The following is a 17,870-nucleotide window of genomic DNA, read 5'->3' on the forward strand; positions in this document are numbered from 1 at the left end:
CCTATTTTAACCCATTTTTCAGCAAACCCCCCTCCTGGCAGAATTTCAGTGCCTTTCTTTTTTTGCAGCAGCTCTTATCCCGCTCCAAGAGCTGGGGAAGGGGAAGGAATCTCCATGGCAACACGTGGGAGGGCTGGGGGGGGGGATTAGTGGGGAGCAGAGAGAGGAGAAAGCTCGGGCGGGGGGGGAAGCAGGGCTGGTAGCAGCATGGGGGAAGGGGGCTGGGGGAGGTCCCAGGGGAACACTAAGCTCTCCTGTGGCACCATGGGAAACCTCCTCGGGGGCCATGACCACATCCAGCCCCACAGGACCATGCTCAGACCCCCAGCCCTGTGCCCAGCCCCACAGGACCATGCTCAGACTCCCAGCCCTGTGCCCAGCCCCACAGGACCATGCTCAGAACTCCCAGCCCCGTGCCCAGCCCCACAGGACCATGCTCAGGACTCCCAGCCCTGTGCCCAGCCCCACAGGACCACGCTCAGACCCCCAGCACCGTGCCCAGCCCCCACAGGACCCATGCTCAGACTCCCAGCCCCCGTGCCCAGCCCCACAGGACCATGCTCAGACTCCCAGCACCGTGCCCAGCCCCACAGGACCATGCTCAGACTCCCAGCCCCGTGCCCAGCCCCACAGGACCATATGCAGTTCCACAAGACCATGAGCAGATCCTCATGGCGCCATGACCTGCCTGTGGGGCCATGGTTAGCCCTATGAGACCCCCAGCCCCCCCAGCCCCATGCTGAGCCCCTCAGCACCATGTCCAGCCCCCCAAGACCATGTTCAGATCCCCATGGGGACCATACAGCCCCATACGACCATGAGGAGATCCTCGTGGGACACCAACCAGCCCACGGGGCCAGTCCTAGCCCTGCAAGACCACGCCCAGCCCCACAGAGCCCCACGCCCCGACGGGACCACATCTGGCCCACATCTGTTCCCCTTCCTGCGGGGTGCCCAGGGGCAGAGGAGCCGCAGCGGGACACGGTGCCAGGGGCCGGGATCGGGGCCGGCCGTGGGCTGGCGGGGGAGCCGAGCGGCGTGCGCGGCCCCGCGGTCCCGGCCCCGCCGCTGCGGTCCGGGCCCCGTTCACACGACCCTCGTCCCACCCTCCGGCGTCCTCCCAGCGCGCAGGGACGGGCCCGAGGCCACCGGGGGGGAGAAGGGGAAGGGAAGGGCTGGGAAAGGGCTTCCCGAAGTGCCGGCGGTGGGATACGGCCGGTGCAGCAGGGATGGGGTTAGAGCCAGCGCTGCGGGGGGGACCTGTCCCCAACCCTGTCCCCAGCGCTGTCCCCAGCGCTGTCCCCCAGCTGATGGGGGCACTGGAACCACAGTGCGGGGCGGGACACTGGTGTGGGGCAGAGCCGTGCTGGGTGCCAGGCTCCTGTCCCTGTCCTCTGCCAGGATCCCCAGGCTCTGTCCCTGTCCCCGCTGGGTTCAGTGTCCTCAGGGGCCAGCAGCTGCAGAAGGTCACTTCGGGGCCGTTTTGGTTTTTTTTTTGGTTCCTGTTATTTATTCCTTCGCTGCCAGCAATGTTCTCCCCCCTCCCCCCCTTGTGTTCCTGCTCCGCTGCCACCGCAGGACACACCTGCTTGTCCCCAAATGTCCCTGGGGATGGAGCTGGTGAGGGACACACACACAGCACCACCCTGACCCCCGCCCCCCCGTGTCCCCTCCCTGCACAAAAAGTGACATTTTTGTTCTTATTACAAAATAACTTTTATTGGGAAAGGGCTGAGGTGGCACTTCCTGGGGGGGGCACTGGCTGGGATGCCACTGGGCTGGGGGGCAGGGGGGGATGGCAAGGTGGTACGTCCCTCTGATGGTGGCACGTCCCTTCCATGGGGGCACGTCCCTCTGATGCTGGCACGCCCCCTCTGATGGTGGCACATCCCTCTGATGGTAGCACATCCCTTCCATGGTGGCACATCCCTTCCATGGTGGCACGTCCCTCTGATGGTGGCACATCCCTTCCATGGTGGCACGTCCCTTTCATGATGGCACATCCCTTCCATGGTGGCACATCCCTTCCATGGTGGCACATCCCTCTGATGGTGGCACGTCCCTCTGATGGTGGCACATCCCTTCCATGGTGGCACGTCCCTTTCATGATGGCACACCCTTCTGATGGTGGCACATCCCTTCCATGGTGGCACACCCTTCTGATGGTGGCATGTCCCTTCCATGGTGGCATGTTCCTTTGCCCCCCACACCAAGCCCTCAGGGAAGTCTGGCAGAGACAGAAGGCAGCCAGCGCCACAAGCGCCTCAGTGTCACTTTGTGGGGGATATCAAAGTCATCTGCAGACCCAAGGGGTGAGCAGAGCCAGAAGGAGGTGGAGGAGGAGGAAGAGGTATGGGGTGGCCAGAGCCCCTCCCCAGAGCCCCTCCCCAGAGGCGCTCAGCAGGGCGTGGGGGGCAGGGCGGCGGCAGCAGAGGGAGGCGCCGGAATGCTGCGCGGAAGTCCTGGTTGAAGATGGTGTAGATGAGAGGGTTGAGAGAGCTGTTCAGGTACCCGACCCAGAAGAAGAACTGGAAGACGCCGTCGGGGACCTTGCAGCGCTGGGGACAGAGGGCGCCCAGGCTGTAGAGGAAGAAGAAGGGGAACCAGCAGAGGACGAAGGCTCCGATGACCACGGCAAGCACAACAGTGAAGCGCTGCTCCCTCTTCAGCTGAGCCTTCCTCCGCCAGGTGCTCAGAGCCAGCAGCCCCCGCGCCAGCACCACCTGTCCCGACCCTGTGGCCAGGGTGTCCCTGGGCTGTGCCCTGGGCTGTGCCCTGGGCTGCGGGGATGGCTCTGTCCCAGTGTCCAAAGTGTCCCTGGGCTGTCCCTTGGGCTGTCCCCTGGGCTGCAGGGCTGTCCCCGACCCGGTGCTGGGGGACACTGGAGGCTCCCCAGAGCTGAGCAGCTCAGCTGGGTCAGGTGGTGGGCAGGTGCCCACAGGCTGGGCGCTGCTGGGTGGCAGCGGTGGTGGTACAGAGGCAGTGGCAGCGGTGGCAGCAGCTGTGGTGGTGGTGGCAGCAGTGGTGGCAGCAGCAGTGGCAGCAGCTGTGGCGGTGGTGGCAGCGCTAGCAGCAGCTGTGGTGGCAGCAGTGGTGGTGGCAGTGGTGGTGGCAGCAGCAGTGCTAGCAGCAGCGGTGGTAGCAGCAGCAGCAGTGGTGGCAGTGGCAGTGGCAGCGGTGGTGGCAGCGGCAGTGGTGGTGGCAGTGCTGGCAGCAGTGCTGGCAGCAGTGGTGGCAGCAGCTGTGGCGGTGGTGGCAGCACTAGCGGCAGCGGTGGTGGCAGTGGCAGTGCTAGTGGCAGCTGTGGTGGCAGCGGCAGAGGCAGCAGCAGCGGTGGTGGCAGCGGTGGTGGCAGCGGCAGTGGCAGCGGCAGCGGTGCGGGCACGGTGGCGGCGCCTGGCGATAAGGTAGATGCGGAGGTAGACCAGGACCATGATGAGGCAGGGGGCGAAGAAGGAGCCAACGCTGGAGGAGAGGACGTACCAGGCCTCCTCGTTCAGCCGGCACTGAGGTCTCTCCTCGCCGGCCGCCGGCCGCCGCTCGCCCTCGTAGAGCAGGGGCGGGAGGGAGATGATGGCGGCGATGGTCCAGACCAGCAGGATGCTGAGCTTGACGCGGCGCCGGGTGCGGCACGGCACGGCCCTGCTGACCGCCCAGTACCGGTCCAGGCTGATGGCGCAGAGGTGCACGATGGAGGAGGTGCAGAAGAGGACGTCCAGCGCCAGGTAGAGCTGGCACCAGGCCTGCTGGAAGTACCAATAGCCCAGCAGCTCGTTGGCCAGCGAGAAGGGGATGATGATGGTGGCCACCAGGATGTCGGCGGCCGCCAGGGACACCAGGAAGAGGTTCTGGGGCGCCCGCAGCGAGCGGCTGCTGAGCACGGCCAGGATCACCAGGCCGTTGCCCGCCACGGTGAAGAGCACCAGGAAGGTGATGGTGGCGGCGAGGGCGGCCGCGGCTTGCACGGAGTAGCCGCCCCGGGGCCCCTGCATGGCTGCGGGCGAGGGCTCAGCGCCGCCCCGGAGAGCGCAGGGAGCGGTCCGAGGGCTGCCGGCCGACACCGGGGGCCATGCTGCCTGCTCTGCCCGCCCCCTGCTGCTCCCCTGCTTCGCCTGGGTCCCTCCTGCTGCCTGCACCCTTGCACTGCCTGCACCCTTGCACTGCCTGCCCCCTTGCACTGCCTGCCTGCACCTCTGCCTGCAATCCCTCCTGCTCCCTGCACCCCTGCCCTTCCTGCTGGCTCCTACCGATGCCTGCACCCCTGCCTGCACCCCTGCCTGCAGCCGTCCTGCCTGGGTCCCTACAGCTGCCCGCAGCTTTGCCCTGCCTGCAGTCCCTCCTGCAGCCTGACCTCTCCTGCAGCCTGACCTCTGCCTGCACCCCTGATCTGCCTGCAGTCCCTCCTGCAGCCTGACCTCTGCCTGCACCCCTGATCTGCCTGCACCCGATCTGCCTGCAGTCCCTCCTGCAGCCTGACCTCTGCCTGCAGCCTGACCTCTGCCTGCAATCCTTCCTGCTGCCTGCACCCCCCCCGCCCCCCGCCCCGCTCGTGCTGTCCGAACCCCCTGCCGGTTCCGGGCCCCCTTGCCCTGCCCTGCCCTCACCCTACCTCCCGGTGCCGCCGCCGGTGCCGCCGGGCTCTGCGCTGCCGGGCGCCGCCTCCTCGGGGTTTTAAGCGGCCGTGGGGGTTCGGGGGTGGGGGGTGCCTGAGCAACCGCCCCCGGGGCGGAACCGGGCGGAACCGGGGACACCAGCGGCTGCCTGCGGCGCCGGGCTCCGCTGCCCCGCGCCGCGGCACCCGCGGCCGGCCGGGCACCCACATCGCTCCCTCAGCGCCCACGGCCCTTCCCCGGCACCCTCATCCCTCCCTGGTACCCAGGTCCCTCCCTTTGCATCATCTCCTCCTCTGGTACTCCCTTCCCTCCCTCCGTCCCTGGTACCTGCATCCCCTCCCCGGTGCCCCTCTCCCAACACCCCCATCCCTCCCTGGAGCCTGCATCCCACCTGGCTCCCCACATCACTCAACCTGGTACCCACGGCCCCTCCCTGGCACCTCCCTCTCTTCTCCAGCACCCCCATCACTCCCTTCCTGGCACCTGTGTCTCCCTCAGGACCTTCTTCCCTTCCCTGGCATCCACATCCTCCCCTGGTACCTCCCACCCAGCACCCACATGCCTCCCTGGCACCTCTGTCTCCTCTCCAACACCCACATGACCCCCACATCTGCATGGCACTCATGCCCTCCCAGGCACCCACCTCACTCCCTCAGCACCCAGGTGCCATCCCCAGCAGCCTGGCACCCACCTCGCCCTCCCCAGTGCCCCCCTCTCTCCCCGATACCCCCACCCAGCACCCACATCCCTCCCTGGTACCCACATCCCTCCCTGACAACTCCTCTCCAGCACCCACTCCCCTCTCCCTCCCTGGTACCCACATTGCTCCCTCAGCGCCCTCTGTCCCTTCCCTAGCAGCCCCATCCTGCCCTGGCACTGCCATCCCTTTCCCTGGTACCCACAGCCCACTGGGTACCCCACTCCCTCCCTGATACCCACACCCCTGGCATCTGTGCCCCTCCTTGGCATCTCTTGCCCAGCACCCACACCCCTCCTTCCCTTCCTGGCACCCACACCCCCACTTCAGCACATTTCTCTTCCCTGGTACCCCCTCTGGTACCCCTCAGGTACTCCTCCTCTGGTACCCCCCTCCAGCACCCACATCCTTCCCCAGCACTCCCAGCCCTCCAGCCCAGAGACCTCCCCTCCTACCCAGCACCCCAAGCCCCCACAGCCCTCCTGGCACCTGTGTCCCCTGCCCCAGCACCCATAGCCCTCACTGGTACCTGCCATCTCCTCCCCAGTACCCACCCCCCCTCCCTGGCACCCCTCTGCCTGCCCACTCCAGCACCTCCCTGGCACCCACATCCTTCTCTGGTACCCACTCCAGCACCCACATCCCTCCCTGGCACTCCCAGTCCTCCACCCCAGGGACCTCCCCTCCTACCCAGCACCCCAATACCCACAGCCCTCCTGGCACCTGTGTCCCTCTGCCCAGCACCCACAGCCCTTACTGGTGCCCATATCCCTCCCTGGCCTCTGTACCCCCTGCCCTAGCACCCACAGCCCTCCTGGCACCTGTGTCCCCTTGTTCAGCACCCACTGCCCCTGCACTCCCCCAGCACAACCATCCTCAGTTCCCAGCTCCCTCCCCCCCAGTCCTTGCCCCAATCCCCCAGCTCCAGGGCCCCCCCCCCAGCTCCAGGCTCCTTCTCACTCCATTGTTGTTTTATTGAGGCTGGGGGCAGCACTTTCCAGCCCCTCAGCACCACTTCAGAGGGACCACAGCCCCCTCCCCCCACCCCCAGCCTGTGGGATGCCGGCTCCAGCACCCCCCAACTCCTCCTGGTCACCCCCCCCCGCCCGTTTTGTGTCCCAATCTGGGGGGCTTGGGGGGCTCTCCCCCACCTTGAGGGCTGAGGAGGCCTTGGGAGCACTCTGGAGCCCCTGCACAGCCTCCAGCTCAGCAGGACTGGGGCTATGCCTGGGGGGGAGGTAGGCTGAGGGGGGAAACCGAGGCAGGGAGGGGGCTGGGAAGGTGCCATGGGGTCCTGCTGCCACCCTCACCCCCGGCCCAGCCAGGGGGTTACACCCTGCTGGGTGCTGCTGGTGCCACTTTGACTCAGGAGTCTCCTCCCTGCTCCAGCTCCCTATTGCTGCAGGCAAGAGGCAGGGCTGGGGACAGGGGGACAGAGGGACAGACTGCCCCAGCCCCCAGGCTGCTGTCCCCCACACCCTACCCCCCTCCACCACCTTCTCCTTGGCTCCAAGTTCTCCGGGGGGGGGTGGGCCCTGGTGAGCCCTGCAGGCTGAGTGGGAGCCACCCAGGCACCATCCTCTGGGGACACTTAGGGCAAAGCCCTGCCCCCTGCCCCCCCCCTGGGCTGGCAGCCCCCTCCAGCTCTGTGGCCCTCCCTGAGCCCCTGGCTGGGCTCTGCAGTGCTGCTGCAGCCTTGAGCAGGGCTCCCCCCGTTCAGATCAGCCTGGCAGCTCCTTCCAGCTCCACCTGAGGCTCACAGATGCCCACAAAGTCGATGTCCCCCCCGGGGCCAGCACGGGAGGACAGCTCCTGAAGGGCCTCTGCTGTGGGGCTCTGCTTCAGGAAGGCCTCCAGGGACTTCAGCAGCTGCTTTGGTTTCTTCTTGGTGGCGAGCTCCAGCTCTGGGTAGGGCAGAGGGGGAGGTGTGAGGAGGCAGAGCCAGGTCTGGGGGATGTCAGGGAGGCTGAATGCTCCCAGGGCAAGGCCTGCAGGCCATGTCCCCAAGTGCCCCAGCAGCAAAGGGCACAACTGGGGCTCAGAGGCACAGAACCCTACAGCTGCTGGGGATGGAGGAGACCTTGGAGCTCATCAGGGCCCAGCTCTCACCTGGAGCTCACAATCACCACTGCTGCTGCTGAGCCACTGCCACCACCCCATGGCCCCAGCACCACCCCCCCCCCAAGTCTCTGACCCCCCTCTAGGTATGGATCACAGGCCACAGGAGGTCAGGGGTTGGAAGGGACCTCTGGAGAGCTTCCAGTCCAGCCCCAGCCAGAGCAGGAGCAGAGAATCCAGCACAGGGCACACAGGAACACATCCAGACAGGGCTGGGAAGGCTCCAGGGAAGGAGACTCCACAGCCTCCCTGGGCAGCCTGCTCCAGGGCTCTGCAGCCTCCCAGTGCAGAAGTTCCTCCTCATGCTGAGGTGGAGCCTCCTGTGCTGCAGCTTCCATCCATTGCCCCTTGACCTGTCCCAGGGCACAGTGAGCAGAGCCTGGCCCTGTCCCCTCCCTCCTGACCCCCAGCCCTCAGCTATTGAGAGACATTGATCAGATCTTCTCCTCTCCAGACTCCACCACTGCCCTGGGCAGCCTGGGCCAGGCCTGGACAAACCTTCCCAGGAGGAAATTGTTCCTCATGGCCAACCTGAGCCTCCCCTGGGGCAACCTGAGGCCATTGCCTCTCCTCCCATCACTTGTTCCTAGGGAGCAGAGCCCAACCCCCACCTGGCTCCAGCCTCCTCTCAGGAGCTGCAGAGAGCAATGAGCTCTCCCTCAGCCTCCTCTGCTCCAGCCTCAACCCCCCCAGCTGCCTCAGCTGCTCCTCCCCAGCCCTGCTCTCCAGACCCTTCCCCAGCTCTGGTGCCCTTCTCTGGCCCTGCTCCAGCCCTCAAAGTCCTTCTGGCAGTCAGAGCCCAACCCTGACCCCAGGCTTCCAGCTGTGGCCTCCCCAGTGCCCAGCCCAGGGGCACAATCACACCTCTAGACCTCCTGTCTTGATCCAGGCCTGCTAGGAGCCAACAGCTGGGGGCAGCCTCCCCCACAGCAAACAACCCCAGTGCTCATTTAGCCCTCACTGATTAGTGGTCTCAGCACCTCCCCTGATCTCCTGCCCTGCTAACAGAGCTTGATGCAAGCACCCAGCACGATGGGAGAGCTGGGGCAGGGCAGGAATGTCCCTGTGTGTCTCACCCACTGTGGCAGAGCAGCCCCAGAACACAGCAGGAGCTTCCATGAGGAGAAGCAGCCCCAGCAGGGAGCTGGCTTCAGAGGTATGGAATGGGTTGGGCTGGAAGGGAGCTCAAAGCTCAGCCAGCTCCAAGCCCCTGCCATGGGCAGGGACACCTCCCACCAGCACAGGCTGCTCAGGGCCTCATCCAGCCTGGCCTGCAACACCTCCAGGCAGGAGGCAGCCACAGCCTCCCTGGGCAGCCTGTGGCAGAGCCTCCTAGGCTGCTGGGGGGGTGCAGGTTGAAGGATGCAGGTTGAGCCTTCCTGGGTTGCTACAGCCCTTGAGGGCTGGGCTCAGCAGGGCAGGAGGGTGCTGAGCAGGTGCTGAGCTTCTGGGCTCTGGGGGTGAGCTTTCCTCAGTGGGGAAAAGAGAAGGAGAAACCAACCCTTGAGGAGGGAGCTGGAGTCAGCCAGGGTCCTGTGCTGCCCCCGCCAGAGGCAGTAGAGGCGCAGGAAGGCAGCGGCGTAGAGCTGGTTGAGCACAGCCAGGACCTGCTGCCGGCGATTGCACTCCCTGCAGCGACAGAGCAGCCTCAGCAGGGCCCCAGCCACTGCTGCAGGGCCCCAGGCAGTGCTGCAGGGACAGAGCAGCCTCAGCAGGGCCCCAGCCACTGCTGCAGGGACAGAGCAGCCTCAGCAGGGCCCCAGCCACTGCTGCAGGGACAGAGCAGCCCCAGCAGGGCCCCAGGCACTGCTGCAGGGACAGAGCAGCCCCAGCAGGGCCCCAGGCACTGCTGCAGGGACAGAGCAGCCCCAGCAGGGCCCCAGGCACTGCTGCAGGGACAGAGCAGCCCCAGCAGGGCCCCAGCCACTGCTGCAGGGACAGAGCAGCCCCAGCAGGGCCCCAGCCACTGCTGCAGGGACAGAGCAGCCCCAGCAGGGCCCCAGCCACTGCTGCAGGGACAGAGCAGCCCCAGCAGGGCCCCAGCCACTGCTGCAGGGACAGAGCAGCCTCAGCAGGGCCCCAGGCACTGCTGCAGCGACAGAGCAGCCCCAGCAGGGCCCCAGGCAGTGCTGCAGGGACAGAGCAGCCCCAGCAGGGCCCCAGGCACTGCTGCAGCGACAGAGCAGCCCCAGCAGGGCCCCAGGCAGTGCTGCAGGGACAGAGCAGCCCCAGCAGGGCCCCAGGCAGTGCTGCAGGGACAGAGCAGCCTCAGCAGGGCCCCAGCCACTGCTGCAGGGACAGAGCAGCCCCAGCAGGGCCCCAGGCAGTGCTGCAGGGACAGAGCAGCCTCAGCAGGGCCCCAGGCACTGCTGCAGGGACAGAGCAGCCCCAGCAGGGCCCCAGCCACTGCTGCAGGGACAGAGCAGCCCCAGCAGGGCCCCAGGCAGTGCTGCAGGGACAGAGCAGCCTCAGCAGGGCCCCAGCCACTGCTGCAGGGACAGAGCAGCCTCAGCAGGGCCCCAGGCAGTGCTGCAGGGACAGAGCAGCCTCAGCAGGACCCCAGGCACCCCTGCAGAGCCCCAGCTCAGCACCCAGGGCAATCCAGGGCTCAGGGCAACCCCCAGCACAGACCCAGGCTGGGGGAGGAGTGGCTGAGAGCAGCCTGCAGGAGAAGGCCTTGGGGGGGTCAGCTGGTGACAAACTCCCCAGGAGCCAGCACTGGGCCCTGGCAGCCCAGAGCCAGCTGAGTGCTGAGCTGCAGCCAGAGCAGGGAGAGCAGCAGCACAGGGAGGGGATTCTGCCCCTCTGCTCTGCTCTGCTCAGCCCCCACCTGCAGCACTGCCTCCAGCTCTGGGGCCCAGCACAGGAAGGACCTGGAGCTGCTGGAGAGGGTCCAGAGGACCAAGATGATCAGAGGCTGCAGAGCCTCCCCTGTGGGGCCAGGCTGGGAGAGTTGGGGCTGTTCAGGCTGGGGAGGAGAAGGCTCCAGAGAGAGCTCAGAGCAGCCTTGCAGTACCTGAAGGGCTCCAGGAGAGCTGGGGAGGGAGTTTGGGCAAGGGCTGGGAGTGCCAGGCTGAGGGAGAATGGCTTTGAGCTGGGAGAGGGCAGAGTGAGACTGAGGATGCTGCCCAAGCCCCCAGCACCCCCCCCAGCACCCCCCCAGCTCACCTGGAGAGCCTCTCCTCACGCAGGGCCTGCAGCACCATCCTGGTGATGTTCACAGACATGATGCAGAAGGGGAAGTTCTGCAAGGGAAGGAGCAGCAGCACAGGGCTCAGCCCCCAGCCCCCCCAGCAGTGCAAGAGGGGAGAGGGAGAAGCTCAGCCAGGAAATCCTTAGCTCTGCAGGGGGTTTGGTTTCCCCTTCCCTGAGGGCTGGGGGTGCCAGAGCAGGAAGGGCTGCAGGGGGTGAGGGCAGGGGGCAGGGACAGGCCTGGCTCTCCTGCTGGGACAGCCTGAAGATCTCTCGTGCCAGAGGCAGCAGCTGGGAGTCCATGACGAAGAAGAGGATCTGCATCAGCCCCAGCATCCCTGTGCCACGCAGGTCAGTCCCAGGATCCACCCCTGGCAGAGGCAGCAGGGAGTCAGGGAGCTTCCAGAGCCCCCAGGGAGTGACTTCCCAAGGGAGGGATCTGGGGGATGCCAGGGCCTCTGTGATGAGAGCACAGAACCCCAGCAGGGAGGGGTGGGGAGGGAGCTCTGGAGCTCACCCAGCCCAAGCCCCTGCTCCAGCAGGGCTCCCACAGCAGCTTGCCCAGGGGCACAGTGCCCAGGGGGGGTTGGAAGCTCTCCAGAGCAGACTCCACAACCTCTCTGGGCAGCCTGCTCCAGGCCTCCAGCACCCTCACACCAAACTCCTTTCTCCTCCTCTCCAGCTGGCAGCTCCTGGCTGCCACTTTGTGCCCCTTGCCCCTTGGCCTGGCCCTGGGCACCACTCAGCAGAGCCTGGCCCCAGCCTCTTGCCCCCCCCAGCTCCTTCAGCTCTTGCTGAGCATTGCTCAGCTCCCCTCTGGGGCTGCTCTTCTGCAGGCTCTCAGCCCCAGGGCTCTCAGCCTTTGCTGCTGCCAGAGCTGCTCCAGGCCCCTCAGCAGCTTCCCAGCCTGCCCTGGACTCTCCCCAGCCCTTCCCAGGCTCTGCAAGTGGGGAGCCCAGAGCTGGAGCCAGGAGTGCAGCTGTGGCCTCCCCAGGGCAGGGCAGAGGGGCAGGAGAGCCTCCCTTGCCCTGCTGCCCACACTCTCCTCCCTGCCCCCCAGGACACCCCTGAGGCCTTCTTGGCCCCCAGGGCACACTGCTGGCTCCTGGGCACCTTCTTGTCCCCCAGCCCTCCCAGCTCCTTCTCCTGGAGCTGCTTCCCAGCAGGTTCCCCCTCAGCTGTGCTGCTGCAGGAGGTTGTTGCTCCCCAGGGGCAGGACCCTGCCCTTGCCCTGCTTGAACCTCCTGAGGTTCCTCTCCCCCAGCCCTGCAGCCTGGCCTGGGCTCCCTGGGTGCCAGCACAGCCTGGGGGTGCCACCACTGCTGCCAGCTTGGTGCCAGCAGCAAACTGGCTGAGGGTCTGCCCTGGGCCTTCTCTAGGGACTTGCAGCTTCAAGGTCTGCCCAGCTGGGCCACATCTGGCAGCTAAACTAACTCCTAAAGCCAGCTGTGACCCACAGGCCCCACACCTGGGACAGAGCTCTGGGGACAGAGCCTGGCACAGCAGGGCAGCTGTTGTGCTGTGACAGAGCTCTGTGAAACCAGGGCTGGGGCCTGGGAGCAGCTGAGGAGGAGAGGCCTGAGAGCACCCTCAGCAAGTTAGCACAGGACACCAGCTTGGGTCTGCAGTTCTGGGACCCTCAGTGCCAGAAGGGCTTTGAGGGCTGGAGCAGGGCCAGGGAAGGGCAAGAGAGCTGGGGAAGGGTCTGGAGAGCAGGGCTGGGGAGGAGCAGCTGAGGCAGCTGGGGGGGTTGAGGCTGGAGCAGAGGAGGCTGAGGGAGAGCTCATTGCTCTCTGCAGCTCCTGAGAGGAGGCTGGAGCCAGGTGGGGGTTGGGCTCTGCTCCCTAGGAACAAGTAAGAGGAAATGGCCTCAGGGTGCCCCAGGGGAGGCTCAGGTTGGCCATGAGGAACAATTTCCTCCTGGGAAGGTTTGTCCAGGCCTGTCCCAGGCTGCCCAGGGCAGTGGTGCAGTCCCCAGCCCTGGAGGGGTTCCAGAGCCCTGGAGCTGTGGTGCTGAGGGCCATGGGTGGTGGTGCTGGGGCAGTGCAGGGCTCAGGGCTGGGCTGGGTGAGCTGAAAAGCCTCTTCACCCCAAAGCCACCAGGTGCAGGAGCAGCAGGGCAGCAGCTGTGTGTGAGGGAGGAGGGGACCTGAGCTGCCTGCCTGCAGATGTCCCCTGCTGAGGGCAGGGAAGCTGCCCTGGATGAGCCTGGGAGCTCCCTTCCCACCCAGAGCATTCCATGCTTCCATGACCTAACCTCTGGATCCCACCTCAGGAAGGGGAGCAGGGCCTGAGGGACCCCTCAGGAAGGAGGGCAGGGCCCAGCTGTGCCCTGAGGTGCCCCCTGTGCCCTACCCTGGAAGCCCAGCTCCTCCCAGTGTGCCCCATAGCGAGGGCAGCCCAGCCTGGAGCAGGTTAGCCTCTTGTACACGGTCTGCAGGATCCTCATGTGGACCTTCTGGCTGTCATCCAGGGCACCTGCCAGGGAGCAAACCCCCTTCAGTGCCCCCCAGCCCCCAAAAGCAGCCCAGGGCTGCCCAAGGAGCAGCCTTTCAGCCTCCAGACCCCAACCCTGGGCCTCCCTCCCCACAGCTTCAAGGTCCAAAAGAGGCCTCTTGGCCTCCCTCCCAAACCTGCCCCTCAGCCTCCACAAACCAACCCTGGGCCTCCCAAAGCCCAACCCTTGGCCTCCTTCCCAAACACCCTCAGCCTCCCCAGCCCAGCCCTGGGCCTCCCAAAGTGCCCCCTGGCAGCTGCAGGGCACAACTGGAGCGTGGCCAGAGCTGAGCTGCCAGAGCTGGGCACCTGCTGCAGCCCAGCAGAAGGCCATGGGGCAGGAGAGGGCAACAGCTCAGCAGGGCAGGAGCCCCCAGAGCAGGACCCCCTGAGTGCAGGGGATGAAGCTCCTGGCATCAGGGAAGGCTGTGCTGGGCAGGGTGGCACTGCCAGGGTCCAGCTGTGGGCGAGGAGCTTCCACCCCTGACTGCCCAGGGCCTGCCAGCCCCTGGCCTGGCACCTCAGGCATCCCTTTGGCTTTGGCCAGGGCAGGAGGAGCAGGGAGGGCAGTGCAGCAGGTGCCCAGTGCTGTGCCAGGCTGCAGGGAGGGGGCAGGAAGGGGGCACAAGAGTCCCTGTGCAGCCACAGGGCAGAACTCCCAGCACAGCCCTGAGCCTCCAGCTGCCTCCCCCTGAGCTGTGGCACTGCAGGGGGCACCAGGGGACACTCACACTGTGCCAGGGCCAGGGCCAGCTCCCCCTGAGCTGTGGCACTGCAGGGGGCACCAGGGGACACTCACACTGTGCCAGGGCCAGGGCCAGCTCCTGCTCCCCCTGCAGCTGTGGCTGGAGCCGGGGAGGGCCAAAGAGGCAGCGCAGCAGAGAGGCCAGGCCTGGCCTGGGCCCCGGCAGCCTCTGTGGGAGAGAAGGGGCAGGGCAGCACCAGGGGCACCAGGGGAGCACCAGGGGCACCAGGGCAGCACCAGGGGCAGGGCAGCACCAGGGGCAGGGCAGCACCAGGGGCACCAGGGCAGCACCAGGGGCAGGGCAGCACCAGGGGCAGGGAGGGGTGAGAGGGGGGCACAGGGGGCAAGGGAACGTGCTGGGCTCATCCCCCCCCTCCCCTCACCTGCTTGCTAAGGGTCCCCCCGGGGGGGCAGGGCCCAGGGCCCAGCCCTACCCTGCCCTGCCCCAGCTCCACGCTCTGGAAGTACTGCAGGGCCTCGGAGAAGGAGATCAGGGGGGCACTGCCAGCTGCCAGCCCCCCCAGCCCTGGGGGAGGCACAGGACAGGGTCACCCCCCTGCCCCCTGCTCCATCTCCCTGGCCACGAACCCAGCTCCCGGTGCTGAGCCCCTGCTGTGCACCAGAGGAGCTGGCCCTGGCCCCCCCCAGCCCCTGCCAGCAGCAACCCCCCAGACCCCCCCCCCCCGCCAGCAGCCCCCCTGGCCCCCCCCCCAGCGCCCCCCCTGACCCCTGCCAGCCCCTGGCCCACCCACCCCCCGCCAGCAGCCCCTCTGGCCCCCCCCCAGCGCCCCCCCTGACCCCTGCCAGCCCCTGGCCCACCCACCCCCCGCCAGCAGCCCCTCTGGCCCCCCCCAGCGCCCCCCCTGACCCCTGCCAGCCCCTGGCCCACCCACCCCCTGCCAACAGCCCCCCTGGCCCCCCCCAGCGCCCCCCCTGACCCCTGCCAGCCCCTGGCCCACCCACCCCCTGCCAACAGCCCCCCTGGCCCCCCCCCGCCCCTGCCAGCAGCACCCCCCCAGACCCCCCGCCAGCAGCCCCCCTGGCCCCCACCAGCTCCCCCCTCGACCCCTGCCAGCCCCTGGCCCCCCCCTGCCCCCTGCCCCCCCCCAGCTCTCCCCCCCTGCCCCCTGCCAGCTCTCCCCCCCGGCCCTGGCACAGCAGAGTGGCACAGCCCTGGCGATGTGGGAGCTCACAGCAGCTCTCCCACCCCCTCCAGACCTGCAGCCCTTGCCCCAGCTCTCTCCAGCCCCGCCCAGACCCCACCCCCGGCGACCCCCGGCAGGCCGCACCGGACCGCGCCTCCTCCACAGCCTCCCATTCCTCCTGCGCTCTCCGCAGAGCCTCGCTGCCCTCTGCCGAAAGCAAGCCCCCCGCCAGGGGTCACAGCGGGCTGGCAGAGCCTGCCCCAGCACGGCTCAGGGCGCCTCATCCCCCCTTCCCTGGGCAGAACCCCCCCTGCAGCCCCCCGAGATGCTGCCGGGCTCCTCCTTAGCACAGCTGGGATGAAGCCAGGGGAAGGCTGCACCAGCCCCTGAGCCCAGTGCTGCCTCCCCTCAGGCTCCCCTGGCCCCCTTCGGGCTCCCCACACAACCCAGACTTCCTTTCAGGCTCCCTTCAAGCTCCCCACGCTCCCCTCGGGCTCCCCACGCTCCCTTCGGGCTCTCTCCGGGCTCCCCACGGGCTCCCCACGCTCCCTTCGGGCTCCCCTCGGACTCCCCACGCTCCCTTCGGGCTCTCTCCGGGCTCCCCACGGGCTCCCCACGCTCCCTTCGGGCTCCCCTCGGACTCCCCACGCTCCCTTCGGGCTCTCTCCGGGCTCCCCTCGGACTCCCCACGCTCCCTTCGGGCTCTCTCCGGGCTCCCCACGGGCTCCCCACGCTCCCTTCGGGCTCCCCTCGGACTCCCCACGCTCCCTTCGGGCTCCCTTCGGGCTCCCCACGCTGCCTTCGGGCTCCCCCCGGGCTCCCCTCGCGCTCCCCCCGCTCCTTTCGGGCTCCCCCCGGACTCCCCTCGCTCCCTTCGGGCTCCCCCCGGGCTCCCCTCGCTCCTTTCGGGCTCCCTCGGGCTCCCCCCGGACTCCCCACGCTGCCTTCGGGCTCCCCACGCTCCCTTCGGGCTCCCCTCGCTCCCTTCGGGCTCCCCTCGGGCTCCCCACGCTCCCCTCGGACTCCCCTCGCTCCCCCCCCGGGCTCCCCTCGGGCTCCCCCCGGGCGTTCTCCCCGCCCGGACCCAAGCGGTGCAGCACGAACGAGGCCGAGCAGCAGCTCACCGGCGCCCACCGGGGGCTCCGCTCCCTGCAGCAGCGCCTTCAGGACTTGGTTTTGCCGCGGGCCCGGGCCCTGCGCGGGGACACAGCCCTCACCCACCGCCACGGCCCCCAGCCCCCGGCCCCCGGCCCCCAGCCCCCAGCCCCCGGCCCCCGGCCGCTCCCCGCCAGGGAGGTGACCCCGGCCGCGGGGCTCTGCCCCCACGGAGCCCTCCCCGGCCCCCGCGCCCGGGCTCCGAGCCGGCCAGGAGCGGCGCCCAGCCCCGCGGGCCCATGCCGCTGCCAGCCCCGGTAACAGAAGATGCCCTTCGGTGCCCCGCAAGGTCACGCCGGGGGGGCAGAACCGGAGGGGTACGGCGGTAACGGGGGGGGAGGCTCCGTGACAGGGGACCGGGACGCAGCCGGCGGCCGCCCGGGCAGGGGACACGGCAGAGCCTGACACGCACCGGGAGCGACTTGCCGGGCGGGGGCTCACGCTGCCGCTCCTCAGGCCGCTCCGAGCCCCCGGCGCCTCCGCTCATGCCCTGCGAGGAAGAAGGCAGGCGGCCACCCCCCCCCCCCCCCCCCGGCGGGAGCCGCGGCGAGGGCTCGGGACGGGCCCGGGGGCCGGAGACAGCCACGGCGGCACAGAGCAAGCCTCAGGCCTCCCCCGGACCCTGCTCCCGGTCACCGACCATCCTGCCCCGCGCCCACCGGAAGTGGCGGCGGCCCGCTGCCGCGCAGGGCATGCTGGGAGCCTCTCGGTCACGCGCGGGACCCCAGCTCCCGGCGGGCATGGCGGGGGGGGGGGGGGGCGGAGGAGGAGAGAGGAGCGCGGCCGACGGCGGCGCAGGAGGGACAAACCGCAGGGAACGCGACCGTCCGGGGGGGAACTGCACCAGGGCTGGTTCCCAGCTCCCCGTGCCCCTCCCGAGCTCCCAGTGCCCCACGCGAGCTCCTAGTGTCCCACACGAGCTCCCCGTGCCCCACACGAGCTTCCAGTGCCCCACACGAGCTCCCAGTGCCCCCCCCACAAGCTACCAGTGCCCCTCCTGACCTCCCCATGCCCCACACGAGCTCCCCGTGCCCCACCCGAGCTCCCAGTGCCCCACCTGAGCTCCCAGTGCCTATCAGCACCCGATGCCAGCCTCCAGCGCTCTGTACCACCTCCTAGCGTCAGCTGCTGGTGCTGGCTTCCAGTGCTCCCAGCGCCCACTCCCAGCGCTCCTCAGTAATTTCCAGTACCCGATGCCAGTCCCCAGTGCTCCACACCACCTCCCAGTGCCCACCATCAACTCTCAGTGCTCCGTACCAGCTCCTCCTGTCCTCTCCCAGTGTTCGATGCCAGCTCCTAGTCCCCAGGCTCTCCTCCGCCGAGCCCTGCCGGTGCCAGCTCCCTGTGCTCCATACCACCTCCCAGTGCCATCTCTCAGCGGCCAGTGCCAGCTCCCAGTGCTCCATACCACCTCCCGGTGCCCACCACCAACTCCCAGCTGCCTCTACCGGCTCCCACTGCCGGCTTCTGGCCGCTTGTACCGGCTCCTTGCCGCCGGTGCCTGAGCCGCCTCGGTGCCAGCGCCCAGTGGCATCTTCTAGTGTGCTGTGCCACCTCCCAGTGCTCCGTCACACCTCCTGGTGCCCACCATCAACTCCTAGTGCCCAGAGTCATTTCCTCGCTCCCAGTGCTCGGTCCCTGCTCCCAGTCTCATTTCCCAGTGCCCAGCGTCAGCTCCTAGTGCTTGGTAACGGTGCCCAGCGCCATCG

General features: G+C 68.3%; 2 protein-coding genes across 4 annotated transcripts; both read right to left on the reverse strand.

Annotated features, from left to right (window-relative positions):
• Positions 1 to 1,705: 1,705 nt before the first annotated feature.
• On the reverse strand, positions 1,706 to 4,510 carry LOC137450245 (alpha-2B adrenergic receptor-like). The gene is made up of 2 exons (XM_068156577.1): positions 4,416 to 4,510; positions 1,706 to 4,368 (listed from the first exon to the last, which is right to left on the reverse strand). The coding sequence occupies exon 2, from the start codon at positions 3,990 to 3,992 to the stop codon at positions 2,271 to 2,273; it is 1,722 nt and encodes a 573-aa protein (XP_068012678.1). The 5' UTR covers positions 3,993 to 4,368; positions 4,416 to 4,510; the 3' UTR covers positions 1,706 to 2,270.
• A 1,761-nt stretch (positions 4,511 to 6,271) lies between these two features.
• On the reverse strand, positions 6,272 to 17,046 carry ELMOD3 (ELMO domain containing 3). Of its 3 annotated transcripts, XM_068156598.1 has the most exons (10): positions 16,574 to 17,038; positions 16,131 to 16,200; positions 15,151 to 15,213; positions 14,245 to 14,387; positions 13,916 to 14,030; positions 12,976 to 13,098; positions 10,861 to 10,991; positions 10,597 to 10,673; positions 8,930 to 9,057; positions 6,272 to 7,214 (listed from the first exon to the last, which is right to left on the reverse strand). In XM_068156598.1, exons 1-10 carry the CDS (start codon positions 16,646 to 16,648, stop codon positions 7,027 to 7,029), a joined length of 1,113 nt encoding a protein of 370 aa, XP_068012699.1. In that variant the 5' UTR covers positions 16,649 to 17,038; the 3' UTR covers positions 6,272 to 7,026. The 3 variants fall into 3 exon arrangements, with proteins under 3 accessions (XP_068012699.1, XP_068012701.1, XP_068012700.1); XM_068156600.1 differs by lacking the exon at positions 8,930 to 9,057 and having other exon boundaries at positions 16,574 to 17,046; XM_068156599.1 differs by lacking the exon at positions 15,151 to 15,213.
• Between the last annotated feature and the right edge of the window lie 824 nt (positions 17,047 to 17,870).

The sequence above is a fragment of the Melanerpes formicivorus genome, unplaced genomic scaffold (genome assembly GCF_026170545.1).
Source record: "Melanerpes formicivorus ecotype bairdi unplaced genomic scaffold, bMelFor1.0.p_v2 SCAF_34, whole genome shotgun sequence".
Lineage (NCBI taxonomy): Eukaryota > Metazoa > Chordata > Aves > Piciformes > Picidae > Melanerpes > Melanerpes formicivorus.

Bases quoted from the DNA above. Each gene is read 5' to 3' on its own strand.
- LOC137450245 (XM_068156577.1), bottom strand. From the start codon at position 3,992: ATGCAGGGGCCCCGGGGCGGCTACTCCGTGCAAGCCGCGGCCGCCCTC.
- ELMOD3 (XM_068156598.1), bottom strand. From the start codon at position 16,648: ATGAGCGGAGGCGCCGGGGGCTCGGAGCGGCCTGAGGAGCGGCAGCGT. The intron at 16,201-16,573 runs GTGCGTGTCAGG...GTCCCCGCGCAG, and splicing joins CGCCCGGCAAGTCGCTCCCG to GGCCCGGGCCCGCGGCAAAA. The intron at 14,388-15,150 runs GTGCGGCCTGCC...TGCCTCCCCCAG, and splicing joins TGTGGAGGAGGCGCGGTCCG to GGCTGGGGGGGCTGGCAGCT.